The sequence below is a fragment of the Amphibalanus amphitrite genome, unplaced genomic scaffold (assembly GCF_019059575.1).
Source record: "Amphibalanus amphitrite isolate SeventyFive unplaced genomic scaffold, NRLGWU_Aamphi_draft 000124F_arrow, whole genome shotgun sequence".
NCBI classification, from domain to species: domain Eukaryota; kingdom Metazoa; phylum Arthropoda; class Thecostraca; order Balanomorpha; family Balanidae; genus Amphibalanus; species Amphibalanus amphitrite.
In genome coordinates, this window is record NW_024881619.1 from 172,376 (window position 1) to 187,037 (window position 14,662).

Consider the following 14,662-nt stretch of genomic DNA (forward strand, 5'->3'; position numbering starts at 1 on the left):
CTGATTAGACACGTGTCGACGGCGGGGCATGTCTCCGGACGACACCGACTGACGACACCGGCCGCAGGTGGCCGCCGCGCCGTGACCGACGGACGGGCCGAGAGATGGCCCGCCGGCCGGCCGCCCCTTCCGTGTGACCGTGTCTGACGGCCGCGCGGAGCCGCGCCGAGCCAAGGTGTGGCCGCCCGCCCGCGTGAGCGACCCGCTCAGCGCGTGAGCGACCGCTACTCGGCCGCCGCTAACCGCAGGCAGCTCGGTGGGTAGGGCCGCTCTTGTGACCAGCGCGCGCGTGCGCTCATCTGATGGCGTGTTCCGGTAGTAGGGCCATGTTCCGGCCGGCGCGGGCAGCCGGCAGCGGCGGCGATTGACTTGTAAAGTCGGCCGGATGGTGTCGCTTATGACGGGGCGGCGTTACCATCCGGCGTCGTTCGGGCCGCGCGGGGCCGGCGACGGTCATTTGAATGACGCAAGGCGCCGGCACCGGTCGCCAATGGCTCCATTATTCATCGAGCCTCTGCAGTCGGCCCGTCCTGTGAACCGGCGCGCGCCGCGCCCACTCTGCGTTGACCCGTAGGCTGAGTTTCCGGTGTGTCAAGGGCGAGGGCGGTGCGGTTGACCTGGACTGCAGGAACTTTTGACGGCCTCCTCTCAACACTGGCTGGGTGGGGTGCAGTGGGCGGAGAGAGTCCCGTTGAACCGCGTGCCGTCCTAGGCTCGGCACTCGACAGTCGGGAGTGTCTCCCAGAGATCCACTATCTAGCCATGCACCCATATGGACATCGGCCCCTTCTGCTGGCGCGTTCCATGTAAGTACTTTGACGGCGGCCGGTCGCGCGCGGCGCCGTGCCGCTCCTCCAACTGCCGCGCCCGTGTCCGTGTCATCGGCCGTCAATCATCTGCGGCGATAGCTGACTGACTTCCGCCGTGTCTGTTTGACAGGTGCCGCGCCAGCCTCCTACCATGGCGGAGGAGTACAAGGACCTGGAGAACCGCATCACCAAGCTGAAGTGGGTGAGTACCGACGTCGGCAGGTGCAGTGGCAGCGGCGGCAGCGGCAATCCTCGGTAGCGTGGTCCGAATACGGGGTAGAGTGAGGCAGCTACTGGGAACGGGAGCACGGGGTCGGCGACTGCTGAAATTGTAATGACCAAAGGGGTGACGGAGTTGAAGAGTTGGGATCCGGTAGGTGGGCGGAGATGCTAACTTATAAATAAAGTCTTTGGGATACGAGGTTGATAAACTTGCGTTCTGTTGATGATCATAAGGATTATGCTGCTGCCGCTGCTGATGATGATGATCTTGTGTATGTGATTTCTTTCTGTATGATGGTATTTTACATTGGTAAACGATAGACCACTAAATTTATTTCAATTATTTTATAAGGCCAACACTATGATGCAAGAAGTATGAGACGTGAGCATGAATGTCCTAATACCCCTTTCTGACGTAATGATTTTCTTCCCGGAAATCCCGCGAGTTGACAGCTGGTAGATGCTTTGATGTTTACATATCGTTCGAACGTGTTCATCTGAACCCGGACCGGTGTGAGCTTCCCGATGGGTGCAAACATATTAAAATACAGCAGCTTTAGGTTGCATAAGGTTCCGAACAGCGTTTGAATCCGGCGTACGTCATGTTAACTCGCTGTCGGACGTATCGGCTCATTAATTACGGCTGCGCGACGGTAGCCCATCCGGTACGGGCGCGGTGAGGTCCGTCCCATCACGGATCTGTCGCTCCCCGTGCGTCCGGGGGCCTCGGCTGTAATCGTGTCGTCCGTTGGTATCGCCTCTGAGGGCCCGGTCAGTTCCGTGCTGGTCCGAGTACCCCGCTCCACCGCCGCCGATATCCCTGATGTAGTTGTGTTGCCGGATTTTGCCCGTTCCTCTGAGTCTGTGCTCTGGAGTGTGGCAGGATTCCCGATCTTGCCCCGCGGGACGGAGATGCAAGCCGGTCTCGTAAATGGAGGCATGTTGATTGCTGAGTAGCGACGCTGTTTGGAAGCGGACCAGGGCGACCTGGGTCAATGACAGGGGCATGTGTTGTAGGGATCGGAAGGCATATTGGTTCGGCAGACGGAGGGACGACGAAACTGTTTGGGTAGGGGGGGGGGGGGGGTATTCAACACCGTCGCCATTTGTTCATGAATCTGAGTCGCTTACCAAAAGCCGTAGAGCCGAGCTTATCAGGTTTCTTTTACCGCGGTTCGCTCATATATTTCGCAACTATTTGCAAGGCTGTATTGGTGCCCATGTAAATTGCACTTTTTATATGTCTTTACACCCACGCCTTTAACTCTTATCGGTCGCCTTCAAATTCAGACATTCAGTCCATCGGCCTACACCCGTTAATTTCGAATGCTTTTCATTTGTCGTCAGTCTGCTAAAAGCCTCGTGTGCACCCATCTGCTCTGCACCACCGACGCCATCTTAATTTCTACCGTTTCCAGATCTTTGTCAGAATCTCGCTGTGGCCAAGATAACCATGTTCTCTCACACCCGTTTTGTGCCGCGGTAGCCGGATGGCTCGTGGACTCTCTGTCGTCTCCCCCACCGCTGTCCGCTTTCTCACCTCTCCTCTTCTCACCACGCCGGTCCTCAGCTCGAGAAAAACGCGTTTGGAACGCGGACATTCCCTGAAACCCGAACTTTTAGTTCTTAGCGGCCCCGGGCTGGGCAAATGCACGACTCTGCCGCTATTTTATCGTGCCTTCGGCTAGACGCGTGGGCAAGGCGTTACTTCTCAACCGGCGCTCGGCGATATTGCATCATTTGGAGAGCTGAAAACTCGCCGAACGCCGGAGAGATGCGTCTCTGCGCGAAGTCGCATCTTTGATGTGGCCGGGTCTCGTCTTACGGTCCCCCGAAATCGGAGCGCGTGCCGCACGGCGGCGGCGCGGTTCGTACTAACAGGATGACGCCCGTGCGACGCTTACAAGAAAAGCTGCGGCGAGACGGCGGCGATTTTTGTGTGAGGGCGCGGCGAGGGCCAGTTCCACAGGTGGATCGTGCCCATGGGCTCAAACCGTGCCGCCGGCTCCCCGTACTGGGTTCAGGGCGAGGTGGGCGCTAGCCGTTGAGTTGCTATTGATGGCATGCTTGATTTGATTCCGTAGCTAATTGCAAGTGTTTGGTAATGGATAAGAGATGCATGCTGCGAAATATTTAGTTGTATTGTAGCGGTGATCGGCCATCTCCAGACGCAACAGCATACGACAGTGGACTAAAAGTGCCACCATGTTGTGCCTGACATGACCTGACCTGACCCTGCCCTCAGGATGTGATATACCACGAGTGTCAGCCAGTTATACCGGATGTGACCTGACCGGGCCTGATCTGACCTGACCTGACCCGCCCTCAGGACGTTATGGACCACGAGTGCCACCCGGTGGTACCGGACCTCACTCGGCCCAGCTGGAAGACCGAGTACGCGGCGGCCCGCGCGCGCTCCGTCGCTCGTCTCCAGGAGCTCAACAAGGCCGGCCGACAGCTGCGGGATGACGTGGTGCGCTACGTGGCCCGCCACCGGGCCGGGGGCACCGCCTCATCCGACTTCGGCCTCTTCCCGTCGGCTCCTGTCGCTAAGGTGAGTTAACAACACCCCCAGAGGCACCCCGAATTCCGGAGGTACTCACGGCGCGTGACGGCACAGCTGGGTCATGGACGCGGGCCTGGCGCGGTGCTGAGCGTGTCAAGTGGTCGCCTGACATCGCTCAGGCGGCCCTGTACTGACAGAAGTGCCGACCGCCGTCGGTACAACCCGTGTTGCGGGATGGACAGGAGTCACGATGTATGCTATCGAAGACGTGTAGCGTTGGTTGTTTGCTGGGTAGATGTGAGAGAAGAGTGGCAGGGCTGTCATATTGTTGCAGTTCCGTCAGTAGCAGTGGTTGTGTGCTGTCTGTAACGGCATCTTTGTAAATGAGCAGTCAAGCTCATTTTGTTTAAGTCATGTATTTCTAGTAAATAGGTAGTACCCGGTTTGTTTATCTCACAACACCATGAAACAAAAACAAACAGTCGTGTTTGGCGGTATGGATTTGGACACGGAAGATCCCATGATCGGCGTGTTGTGGGTTTCTATCAGGACTGACACGGCGTCCCGGCACCGGTCACATGAGGGCTGGTCGGAGAGAGGAAAGACACGGCCATCTGATGGTGACGGTCTCCGTAGGCCGACCCCATCACTTCCGCGTGTCGACTGACCGCTCCTTTGACTGTGGGACACCGCCAGCTTGGGGGGAGATCTTTGATGTGGTTTGGTTCGAGCGAACAGGCGAGGAAGGAAGGACCGAGTTAATCGGAACACGCTGCTACGAGCTGGGGCTGTTGTGATTGTTAGGAGTATCAGTTTGACGTATGATTTAATCATATTAACAAACTCTAATTGGTGGAATTTCTTCCTTCCTTCCTCCAGAAATTCCACATGACGCGTTGCTAATCGCACCTAATGTAGATTGGTGTGATAGTAATTAGTTCACCATTCGGCTCATGACCTGGGTATGCATTTACCATAGCGATAGCAATAGAGACGCTGTCGGCGTTGTGGCCTGGCCCGTGTTAAACGCTCATCGCTCAGGCTCTACCAACTAGTCCTTCTCTGTTTTTCAGGCAGGTGACTTCAGCTGATCGAGCTGACCTGTATGCTATAAACGCTGCCACCCAGTACAGTACCTCTCTCCCTTCCTGACGGGTGACCTGGCCCGACCTATTTTACAGACGCTGCCGTCAAGCCCGTCGCAGCTGCTGTACTAGTTGACCTGACATGACCTGACCCGTGTGTTCGAAATACTGTCCTCCGCCCCTCTCATCCTGTGCTCGGTGACCCGCCCTGACCAGGGTTGGCATTTTTGCCGGCAAAAACTAGTTTATGCCATTTGCCGGTTTAAACCGGTTTTAACCGGCAAAAAGTGGCAAAAACTGGCAAAAACTAAAAACCAGCACAATGATATGCCTAGGCATGGATTTAAAGATGAAACATTTTTAGGAGAATTCGGTGAAAGCTTTATGCTTTCAACCAGAAGTGACATTGACCGTTGAAGTGTTCTATAACTCAAAAACATTTTCATGGGCTTTCCATAAGGCGCCTTTTGGGGGTGACAAATGAGCCAGTGCAAGAGTGAGTCCTGCACAATCAGAAGTGTGAAGGGGTATCTGCCACTGATATGCGCACTGCACCCTACCGTGGCAGCCTTGCCCCACTCCCCTACATGGAAATACACTCTGTGGTGGATGCCTACTGACATGCATAGACATTTTAAGCAGGGATAAGTAATGAGGCAAACTTCAGAATGTTTGGTGCATCTCTATAACATCAAGAAATGCATTTGTACATTTCAGATCCATTCCTAACTAGAAAAGTTGTGGTTTGGCCCACCTGAGTTTTATCCAGTTTTTGCCAGTTTTTGCCACCGGGGTTTCTGCCAGCCGGTTCAAACCGGTTAAAACCACTGGCAAAAACCAGTTTTTGCCACCCCCTGCCAACCCTGGCCCTGACCTAACCGGTGTGTTCCAAACGTTGTCGTCGGGCCCCTCTTATATGTTCAGTGACATGGCCTGACCTGACCTGACCTGATCCGTGTATTCCAGTCGCCGTCCTCTGGCCCCTCTCATCTGCCGTGATCAGTAGAGTGTATCGATTTGAGGGTTTTTATTCCAGATTGAGAGGAAACTGTCAGATAAAGTGGCGCTATACATTTGTGAGTAAGAAAAACACAAAATCAGTGTCCTGCAGTCAGTTTTGTCTGGTCCGCGCCCACTTCTTTGAGACCATCTCGCCGTAACACGGGCTCCTATGGGAAAACCTACTAGCGCCATCTAGAATTGTAGATGGCGCTAGCGTCGGCACGGCGTTTTAACGATTTTAGGACTAAAGTACGTATCGCTAAAGTACGTAGGACAAAAGTACGTATGCAAATGTTCGTACGCAAATATACGTAGGCGATAAAGTTCGTATGCCAAAAGTACGTACGCAAATGTTCGTACGCAAAAGTACGTATGCAAAAATGCGTAGTGCATAAAGTACGTATGTCAAAAGTACGTACGCAAATGTTCGTACGCAAAAGTACGTATGAAAAAGTACGTAGTGCATAAAGTACGTATGCTAAAAGTACGTACGCAAATGTTCGTACGCAAAAGTACGTATGCAAAAGTACGTAGTGTAAAATGTACGTATGAAAAAAGTACGTACGCAAATGTTCGTACGAAAAAGTCCGTATGCAAAAGTACGTTGTGTATAAAGTACGTATGCCAAAAGTACGTACGCAAATGTTCGTACGCAAAAGTACGTATGCAAAAGTACGTAGTGTATAAAGTACGTATACCAAAAGTACGTACGCAAATGTTCGTACGCAAAAGTTCGTATGCAAAAGTACGTAGTGTAAAAAGTACGTATGCCAAAAGTACGTACGGCTCGTATGCCAAAGTACGTAGTGTATAAAGTACGTATGCTAGAAGTAGGGTATAGTAGTGTAAGTTGAGCCACTTGTTCTTTATTGCTGCTCTGTTGCCATACTACAGGGAACTCATGATAAATTCATATACCAAATAATATAGCTTTGTCCATTTCGCCTATTTACTCATCGAGAAATTTTGCTATGCCTTGTAACAAATGCTCATTAAATAAAGAATGAGAAAGGTATTACCTACACATTGATCAACTTAACCCAAGGGTGGGGTACGTAGGGGAAGGTGGGGTAAGACGGACCAGCTAAGGTTTGAGGCCGCATATCTTGCTACACTGCTCTCGTAATTCATATTATTTATAGTCTTCGGAATGCTCAATCCTTCCTCTGTTGATATGTGTAAAGACTAAATTTCAAATTAAAGACATCTAGGTGGTGGATGCTCTTAAAGAGGGACATGTCAAAAACTCAGACAAGAAAAAACGTGGGGTAAGACGGACCACCCAGCAGTGCCTGCTATCCGTTCATGTGTGTTACACTTCTGCTCTGTACTCTTGTAAGAAAAAGTAACCAGAATGGTAAAATAACAAAATGAGCCTTTATTCTTTACTCATGTGTGATGGAAGTGCAGCTAAGCTAAAAGCTGGGAACATGTGTGTTGATTGTCGTTTGGCACGAATGCATGCTAACTGAACACTTGCATGCATGGCTCACATGCAACAAAGACTCCTTCCTGAAAAATTTGCTTACTTAAGCTTGTGTCAATGTTTTGGGAAAGAACTTTCCATATGCAGGGTACAATGGACCACCACAGGGTAAGATGGAACACAGTGGTCCGTCTTGCCCCAAATCTAAATTCTGTCATTATCATGACGTATATGTCAAATAGCCCAACATTGCAAAACCTTGCCTTTCCTAAAGTGTGACTATAACTAAGTTTATAACTTTGTTCTACACAGTTAATTGCAAAATAGAAACTAATCATGCCAGAAAGGCGCCGTAATTGAATCACCCGTAGACCTCTTATATTAGATCGGTTTGACGAAAAACAACATTTTTCTCAATAACTCAAAAGCTATGCATCCTAGCAGCATGAGCTCAAGGTGGCCATTGTTACGAAGGAAAACAAACATAGTGAGTGCATAAAGCAGTAGATACCAGCAGCGGTTCAGCCGGGAGGGCTGGTGGTCCGTCTTGCCCCGCTGGGCCGTCTTACCCCACCTTCCCCTACTTAATACCCTACGTACATTTGCTATACGTACTTTTGTCCGTGACGTACTATTGTCCACACATAGGGTAGACCGGGGCAAGTCTCCCCGCCGAGGTAAAACGCCTCACCGATGTTTCTCGGAACTGGCAGGGTTCTGGGGAAAGATCCTCTCTTCTGTTAACCCGGCCGGGCCCGGGGAGTAATTCCAACCACCGCAGCCCGGGGAGGGGCGTTTTTCGCCCCCTGTCTAACTCCGTAAGTAAGAGAGCTACGCAAACAAAAGCAATACCAATCGAAAGGTCCTTACGAGACGCTTCTAAAGCACTCAAAATTTTTGACCTCAGGTCAATTTCCAAGGTCAGAGGTCAAGGTCAAAGGCAAAAACCGGCACATGTGTAGTGATCTCAAAGTGAGCGTTCTAGAGGACGGCAGGATGCATAAAACCGGTAAAATTGGGTGTCAAACGAAAGAAGAGAATCTGAGAATTCCGAAAATGTACTCAACATCAAAGTTCAAGGTCAAGGTCATGCTCAAAATTGACCTCAAATTTACACTTTTTCGTACATCTTGTGTGTCAACTTCCAAGATGTTTTGAAATGTTTTGAGGCTTATCAGGTCCCTATTTGTGGTTCATCTTACGACACAAGGCTGCTCAAAGGTCAAGGTCACAGAAGAGAGTCCTTGCTAGAGACTATTTCACTGATTCAAGTTAGTAATAATAAATAAGACAATTTTGCCATCCGGAGGCTCTAAATAAAGGCTTAGAGGAAAATAGATGCCAGATTCGTGATCAGCGGGTACGAATCCATCATAAACGACTTTTGATGTGTCAAGGTCAACCAAAGGTCATTCGAGGTCACATGAGGTCAACATAAAGCTTGCCCTTTTCCAAACAAAATATATATCATTCGACGCGGCTTGCCAAGACAAATGCGATGGTACCACTGCCGTAGCTTTAGGACCATTTTTGTCGAAGTTATTTGCGAAAAACTAAAACCACAGCTCGGGGTCGTTGACCTGACCTCTGATCTCAGGTCACTAAAACTATTTTAGTATTTTTGTCTAGGTCAAATGCTACACAACCGTGCTCGTAATTGATCTTTATCTTTAAAACTCTATTTTTAGCAGCTATTTGAAGTTCGCGTCTGTGACACCGAAGTTTGCCGTGCAGGGGTCTAGAAAAATCGACTTTGTGACGTCATCAATGGGGCTAGGTCCAAATTTTTTATTTCAGAAGATGCCAAATTGATGGAAGAAAAGGTACTGAAAATTTTGCTTTCTTATTTCTAAGCGTTCGGGAGCTATCGCAAATATTCGCCAGGAGGGGGGGGGGGCGAAAAACGCCCCCCGGGCCCGCGAGGGTTAATCTAGTGTAGGTATGGGGCTTCTTGCCTCAGGCTGTGGGGCGTTTTGCCCTGGGGTTGGGGCAAAATGCCCCATTTGCAGTTGCTTCACAAAGCACTTCCTAGCTGGGAGTCCGATCATAAGTGAATGAATTTGAGGGATGGAATTTAAATTAAAATGTCCAAAGAACACATTGAGCACAAATTTGGCCTTCCAGGTGATGTGAGACAAAAGAAGGTACCTATGCAGCGAAATAAATTATCTGGGGCGTCTTGCCCAAGGCTACCCTACTTTATACCCTACGTACATTTGCTATACGTAGGCTTTTGTACGTGACGTACTTTTGTCCATACGTACTTTATACCCTACGTACTTCTGCGATACGTACTTTTGTCCATACGTACTTTTTACCCTACGTACATTAGCTATACGTACTTTTGTCCGTGACGTACTTTTGTCCATACGTACTTTATACCCTACGTACTTCTGCGATACGTACTTTTGTCCCTGACGTACTTTTGTCCATACGTACTTTATACAGTACGTACTTCTGCGATACGTACTTTTGTCCCTGACGTACTTTTGTCCATACGTACTTTATACTGTACGTACTTCTGCGATACGTACTTTTGCCCTTGGCGTACTTTTGTCCATACGTACTTTATATTGTACGTACTTCTGCGATACGTACTTTTGTCCCTGACGTACTTTTGTTCATACGTACTTTATACTGTACGTACTTCTGCGATACGTACTTAAATCCTACGTACTTTTGCTTACGTACTTTTGTCCTACGTACTTTAGCGATACGTACTTTTGTCCGTAACCCCGTTTTAACACAATTTGTGGTGCCTGATGCTGATTTTACTCAGTCAATAGCGTTTGTTTTTCTTTATTTCCCATAATAATGTGTTTCAGACGTCCAGTTTTATAACTTTAAATGACAGCTAGAGGTTCCTTTGGCATACTTCATAGTAAAAAATAACAAAACATGCAAGGAGTGTGGACTCTTAGCTACACATGAACCTATTTTGCCCTAGTTTTACTCTTGGCTCTCGGCCCAGGCCCTGTTCTGTCTGGGGCCGAACGAAGCCTAAATTATACCTAGGGGTGTGTAGGAGCGCGTTACATGCGTTGGAAGGCTTGAATGGACTTTCAACGCCCATATCTGCACCTTTATCATTAGCAGTATCAAACCGCATCCCTGCACTTATTCCCTAGGCTATGTTTTCGTGCTGTTGTCATGTCTCCTGTTCTATAATCACTATATGTTTGTCTGAGTCACAAATGGCCATTGAATTTGAGCAAAGTAATAGAAATACCCTAAAAACTTAAGTGCATTGCGTACACCAGTGCCTATCGCGCACCACCCCAGTTCACCGTCATTTAGCAAAGAACTCTTCATTTAGAGCCTGTGACGCTTGAAACAGCTGAGCGGCAACAGACGCGAAGCGTGTACAGCACATGAGTGAAGAAATATGATTATGTATGAAAACAATAGTGAAAGGTATTTTATTAACTCAGTTGGCGCGGCGGAGACGGACCGTCATAAAAGTCGGTCTCGTCATTGGTCTCATCGACAAGTGCGCCGAGCAGGGCCCGAACGAGAGCTAGCTACAGCAGGGGTCATATAACAGACTAGTTGACAAGGCAATATGTGCCGGTGACCGGGCTCTTGCATGTGTTCCTGTGTTGAAACATACCGCAGACTCACGAGTCCTGGCTGACTGTAGCCGTCTCTCGCATGCGGCAGTTCAGTTTCGTAGTGTGCCTATTCCACCTAGACGCGCCTGTTCGGGTACAAATATGTGCGGAGAGGAGTAGGTATTGCGGACTGGGATCATAAGCCGAGGCACAGAGATGCTGAAAGAGCACGTCACATGTCGGTGCCTGGCTGGTCCGGTCTCACTCGCGAGAGACGTCATGCATCTGAGGCCTCATGTGCATGGTACCGTCGTTGGCAGGCCCGGTTACTTCTGGTACCGTTGTCAATGTATTGTGCGGACTCAGGTAGAGCACGATATGACCGAAGCAGCGGTATGTGGGGGGGGGGAGGAGAGTCACTCTTCGTTTTTTTATCTTCCTTCCTAGTGGCTGACGTGAAAACTCGATTAGCATTGAGGGTATGGGCGGTATGCGGATGAGGATTGGTATGAAGATGATCAGCGGGGACATCCGCAGCGCAGGGCATCACTCGCTGGCCGCACGCCGGGTCTCGAGGGGACCGGTGACGGCACTGTCGCCGCCGTTGGTCGCGGCGACACGGGTGGCGGGAAAGCCAAGGGACCTGCACCATAGTGCGGTGAATGGTTGGGGCCTTCGCCGGCAGTAACTGTTTGTTTGGGACGCGAGCTATAAGTGTATTGTGTAATACTACCAGAGCACGATTTTCACCGTCACTTCGCCGTGCGGCAAGAGAGGAGCTCACGGCAGCCCGGTATGATATGCTGAGTTGTGATAAGTTCTACCCCGAGTCCCCGACAGTGACCACCTCTGGGGCACTGAGGGACCGCTTGACGCGGCCACTCGTCGGTTTGGGTTGCACCTACGCACCTACTAATTTTAACAGCAGACATTCGGAGACTGCTAAGTGGGTTTGTTTTGTAATGCTTGGTTAGAGCCACTCAGTCTATTCGAGAACATTTTAGGGCCGTTGTATGATGAATGAATGAATAAGAGGGGAGAGAACAATATCAGAATAAGTCGACCATCGGGCACCGGCTGTGTGCCGCAGCGTCTCAGTCAAAAGACACCATAATGGCTGCAATGCTCCGAGAGTCATGCTATGCTGGGATGATAAAACACGAAAGGGGGACAATGTATGAAAGGGGCAATGTAAGGTTCAGTCAACCACTTACGACTAGTGCGCTATAGCGCTGGGACGGCATATCAGCGCCGGGACATATTGTTTTGATGGCAGGTCGCAACGGGACAGAGCACACATTCGTTGAAATGGTCACTCCGAAGCTGACTTCCACCGGTTGTCTGCTAGGCGGACCGTTACCGTTAGTCCGGAACACGGAGAAGTGCAAGCAAGGATGATAATGAGTTAGTCGTGAGAATTAACCCTCGCATGTGTAGGGGGGGGGGGGTCGGATGGACCCCCCCCCATGGTTTTTCGCGAATAACTCGCGTAAAAAGCGGCCGATCGCGACGAAACTTTCAGTACCCTCGCATTGATCAATTTTACACCTACCCTGAAAATTTCATGACCCTGACCCAAATGACCTTTGACCTGTGACCTCTTTTCCGAGACCATGTTTGGCCGGAATCGCGATTTCGCGTATGTCGGCTCGCACTAGCCGCGTGTTTGCAAGCTTTTCGTGGTTTCAAACGTTCAAACATGTGATTTGATGTTACTCCCGTGTGTGTCAAGGTCACCTGAAGGTCAGGTCAGGTCATTGACCTTTGGTGACCTCGGGTGACCTCGGGTCACTTTTTCGAGTTTTACATGTTTCTAGGCTAGTTTTTGGAGCTGAATTCGAATTTAGCAACCATTTGAACATTTACGAAGTAGTTTTGGTGACTTCGTAACATGTTACGAAGCTGTCAGAGGCGGTTGACACGTACTACGAATACCCGTCACGACGCCTACTGGTTGACCTGACCTGACCTGACCCGACCTGGTCTAAATGCTTCAAGACATCATCTGTAATCAAAACTAACACGATATTCGTGATCAGCACCCCGAAAAACCCCTTAGCAGCCACACTTTACGACTTTCTAACAGGTCCCGATTTTCCCGACTTTGGGTCATTGACCTGACCTGGAAGGTCAACCAATGACCTAGGACCTTAAAATTGGGTATCATCGGCTTCCTCTCGTCACGTGCAACACGCTCGTTTTTTCCGCGAAGCTCTAGCTCGATCAGGGGCCAAACGGCAAGGGGGGGGTCCAATCGACCCCCCCCCCTACACATTAGAAGCTGGAAAACGCCGCACACATGCGAGGGTTAAGAGGACGGATGGCAAAGTGGCTGACCGGTCACCAGTTACTGATCACCTGACCAGTGTCTACTGTGACAGTTGGTCGCTGGTAACACAATAATACCGGTTATATGTAGTCATAAAAGTACGAGGCGTCAAGAGCCCAGTTGCAAATAGTTGTCTAATCTACTACTCATTTGTTCCTGTTTCAGGACTCAGGGCGCTATGCATGTAATGTATTTTGTGTATAATGTGTGTTTATGTGTGGAAAGCTATGCGTTTAAAAACACTTGCAATGGAAAAAAACAGCAATATACCAAACCCAGTGGTGTAAGAAAATGTGCATAATTTAGTCCCAACTGCTTTTTTACGCTTACAAGTGTCTGAAATTAAGTTACAGACAGTCTTGAATCACTGCCATCTAGCGTCAAAAGGGTGAACTAAAGCTTCATCCTACGACCGCAGCGGTTTGAAAGGGGTTTACAAAAACCGTTCCGGGTCAGTTAATCTTGAGTTTTGAGGAAAATGTTGCGCCTAGATATTATTTTTATGTCCTTGCGCCAAAACATATGCCAGTTTCCTTGCAAATCTCGGTTATCGATACACTCTAGTGATCAGTGACCTGCCCTGACCCGACCTCTTGTTTTAGACGCTGTCTTCCAGCCCCTCTCATCTCTTTTACTCGGTGACATGGCCTGACCTGCCGTGACCTTGTGTTCCAGACGCTGTCGTCTGGCCCGTCGCAGCTGCTCGGTCGCGTCACCCTACCGGGTGTCTCCGGACCCTGCGTGCCTCTGGACGTGACTCCCCAGGACGTGGAGAAGATCCACCACCAGCTCGTCTCCCTTATCGCCGTCTGAGCGGAGCCGCTTCGAATGGCCCGGAGGTGATGAACTGACGCACTGTGCACCGCGAATTCGTTGTAAGAGCAAGAAACCCACTGTGCATCGATGACTGGTGTAGGATATTTATTCGTCCCACTGTGCGTCGCTTATCCGCCGTAAGAAAAGGAAGACCGCTGCGTCAATAGGCTATTTTGGGGTATCTATTGACCCAATGTGCGCTGGCCGCTCTACTAGAACGATTCTTCCACCGTGCGCCCGCACGGCGTGATGTAGTCGCTCTGTCCTGTCTCTCACAGACTTCTATGGCGCTAAGTGATAACTGGGATGGATAGGAACTTCTTCCAGACGGTGTGTGGCATTGGAGAGTGGGAACTGATCCTTCGCGGCTCGTGCCTTCCAGGCTGATGGTCTTGTTTAGTGTTGGAAAACGGGAGTCTGTGTGCGCTCCGTGCTTGGAGTGTTTCCTCTGATCATTGTGTCTGTGATGTGTGCCGGGCGGACAGATTCTCTGCATTGAGAGCAGCTTTAGTTGAATCCACACCTCTATGTTAGTCACTAATGTGGTCCCTGCACAGTCGGCGCGTCCCGTGGTGGGCGAATGAGCACTGCAGGTTCGATATTGGAGGGTGCACGCTTCCCGAGGCGTTGGACGCTGAGGGGCACGTTCGCTTGCTAATAAATATTTATTTACTGGAGCTGACTGTGTGTGCGAACGATATGGGCCTGGTGTGAGAGCGCGTTAACCCGCGAGTTGCTGGGGGGGGCGTTAAACGCCCCCACTTTTTTCGCCGGGCCATAGCATAAAAACGGCGCGCCGCAGGCGCGCCAAATTTTGGGTACCTGTAGGGAATTGATTGAAGTTTATTGTGACGAAGTTTCAAAAAAATCGGTCGGAAAATTTTTGAGATATCGAGGTTTTAGTGACGTCATGATT

The 14,662-nt window shown here is 50.1% G+C and overlaps 1 protein-coding gene across 5 annotated transcripts in view; it reads left to right on the forward strand.

The window, feature by feature from the left end:
• The window catches only part of LOC122381658 (dynactin subunit 1-like), an 83,768-nt gene extending 69,345 nt beyond the window's left edge, over positions 1-14,423 (forward strand). For all 5 annotated transcript variants that reach the window (XM_043366078.1, XM_043366074.1, XM_043366077.1 and 2 more), the window contains 3 exons: positions 940-1,011; positions 3,361-3,585; positions 13,606-14,423. In XM_043366078.1, the coding sequence (XP_043222013.1) occupies positions 940-1,011; positions 3,361-3,585; positions 13,606-13,743 (435 nt within the window). In that variant the 3' untranslated portion in view covers positions 13,744-14,423. The remainder of the gene's footprint in view (positions 1-939; positions 1,012-3,360; positions 3,586-13,605) is intronic.
• The last annotated feature ends 239 nt before the right edge of the window (positions 14,424-14,662 follow it).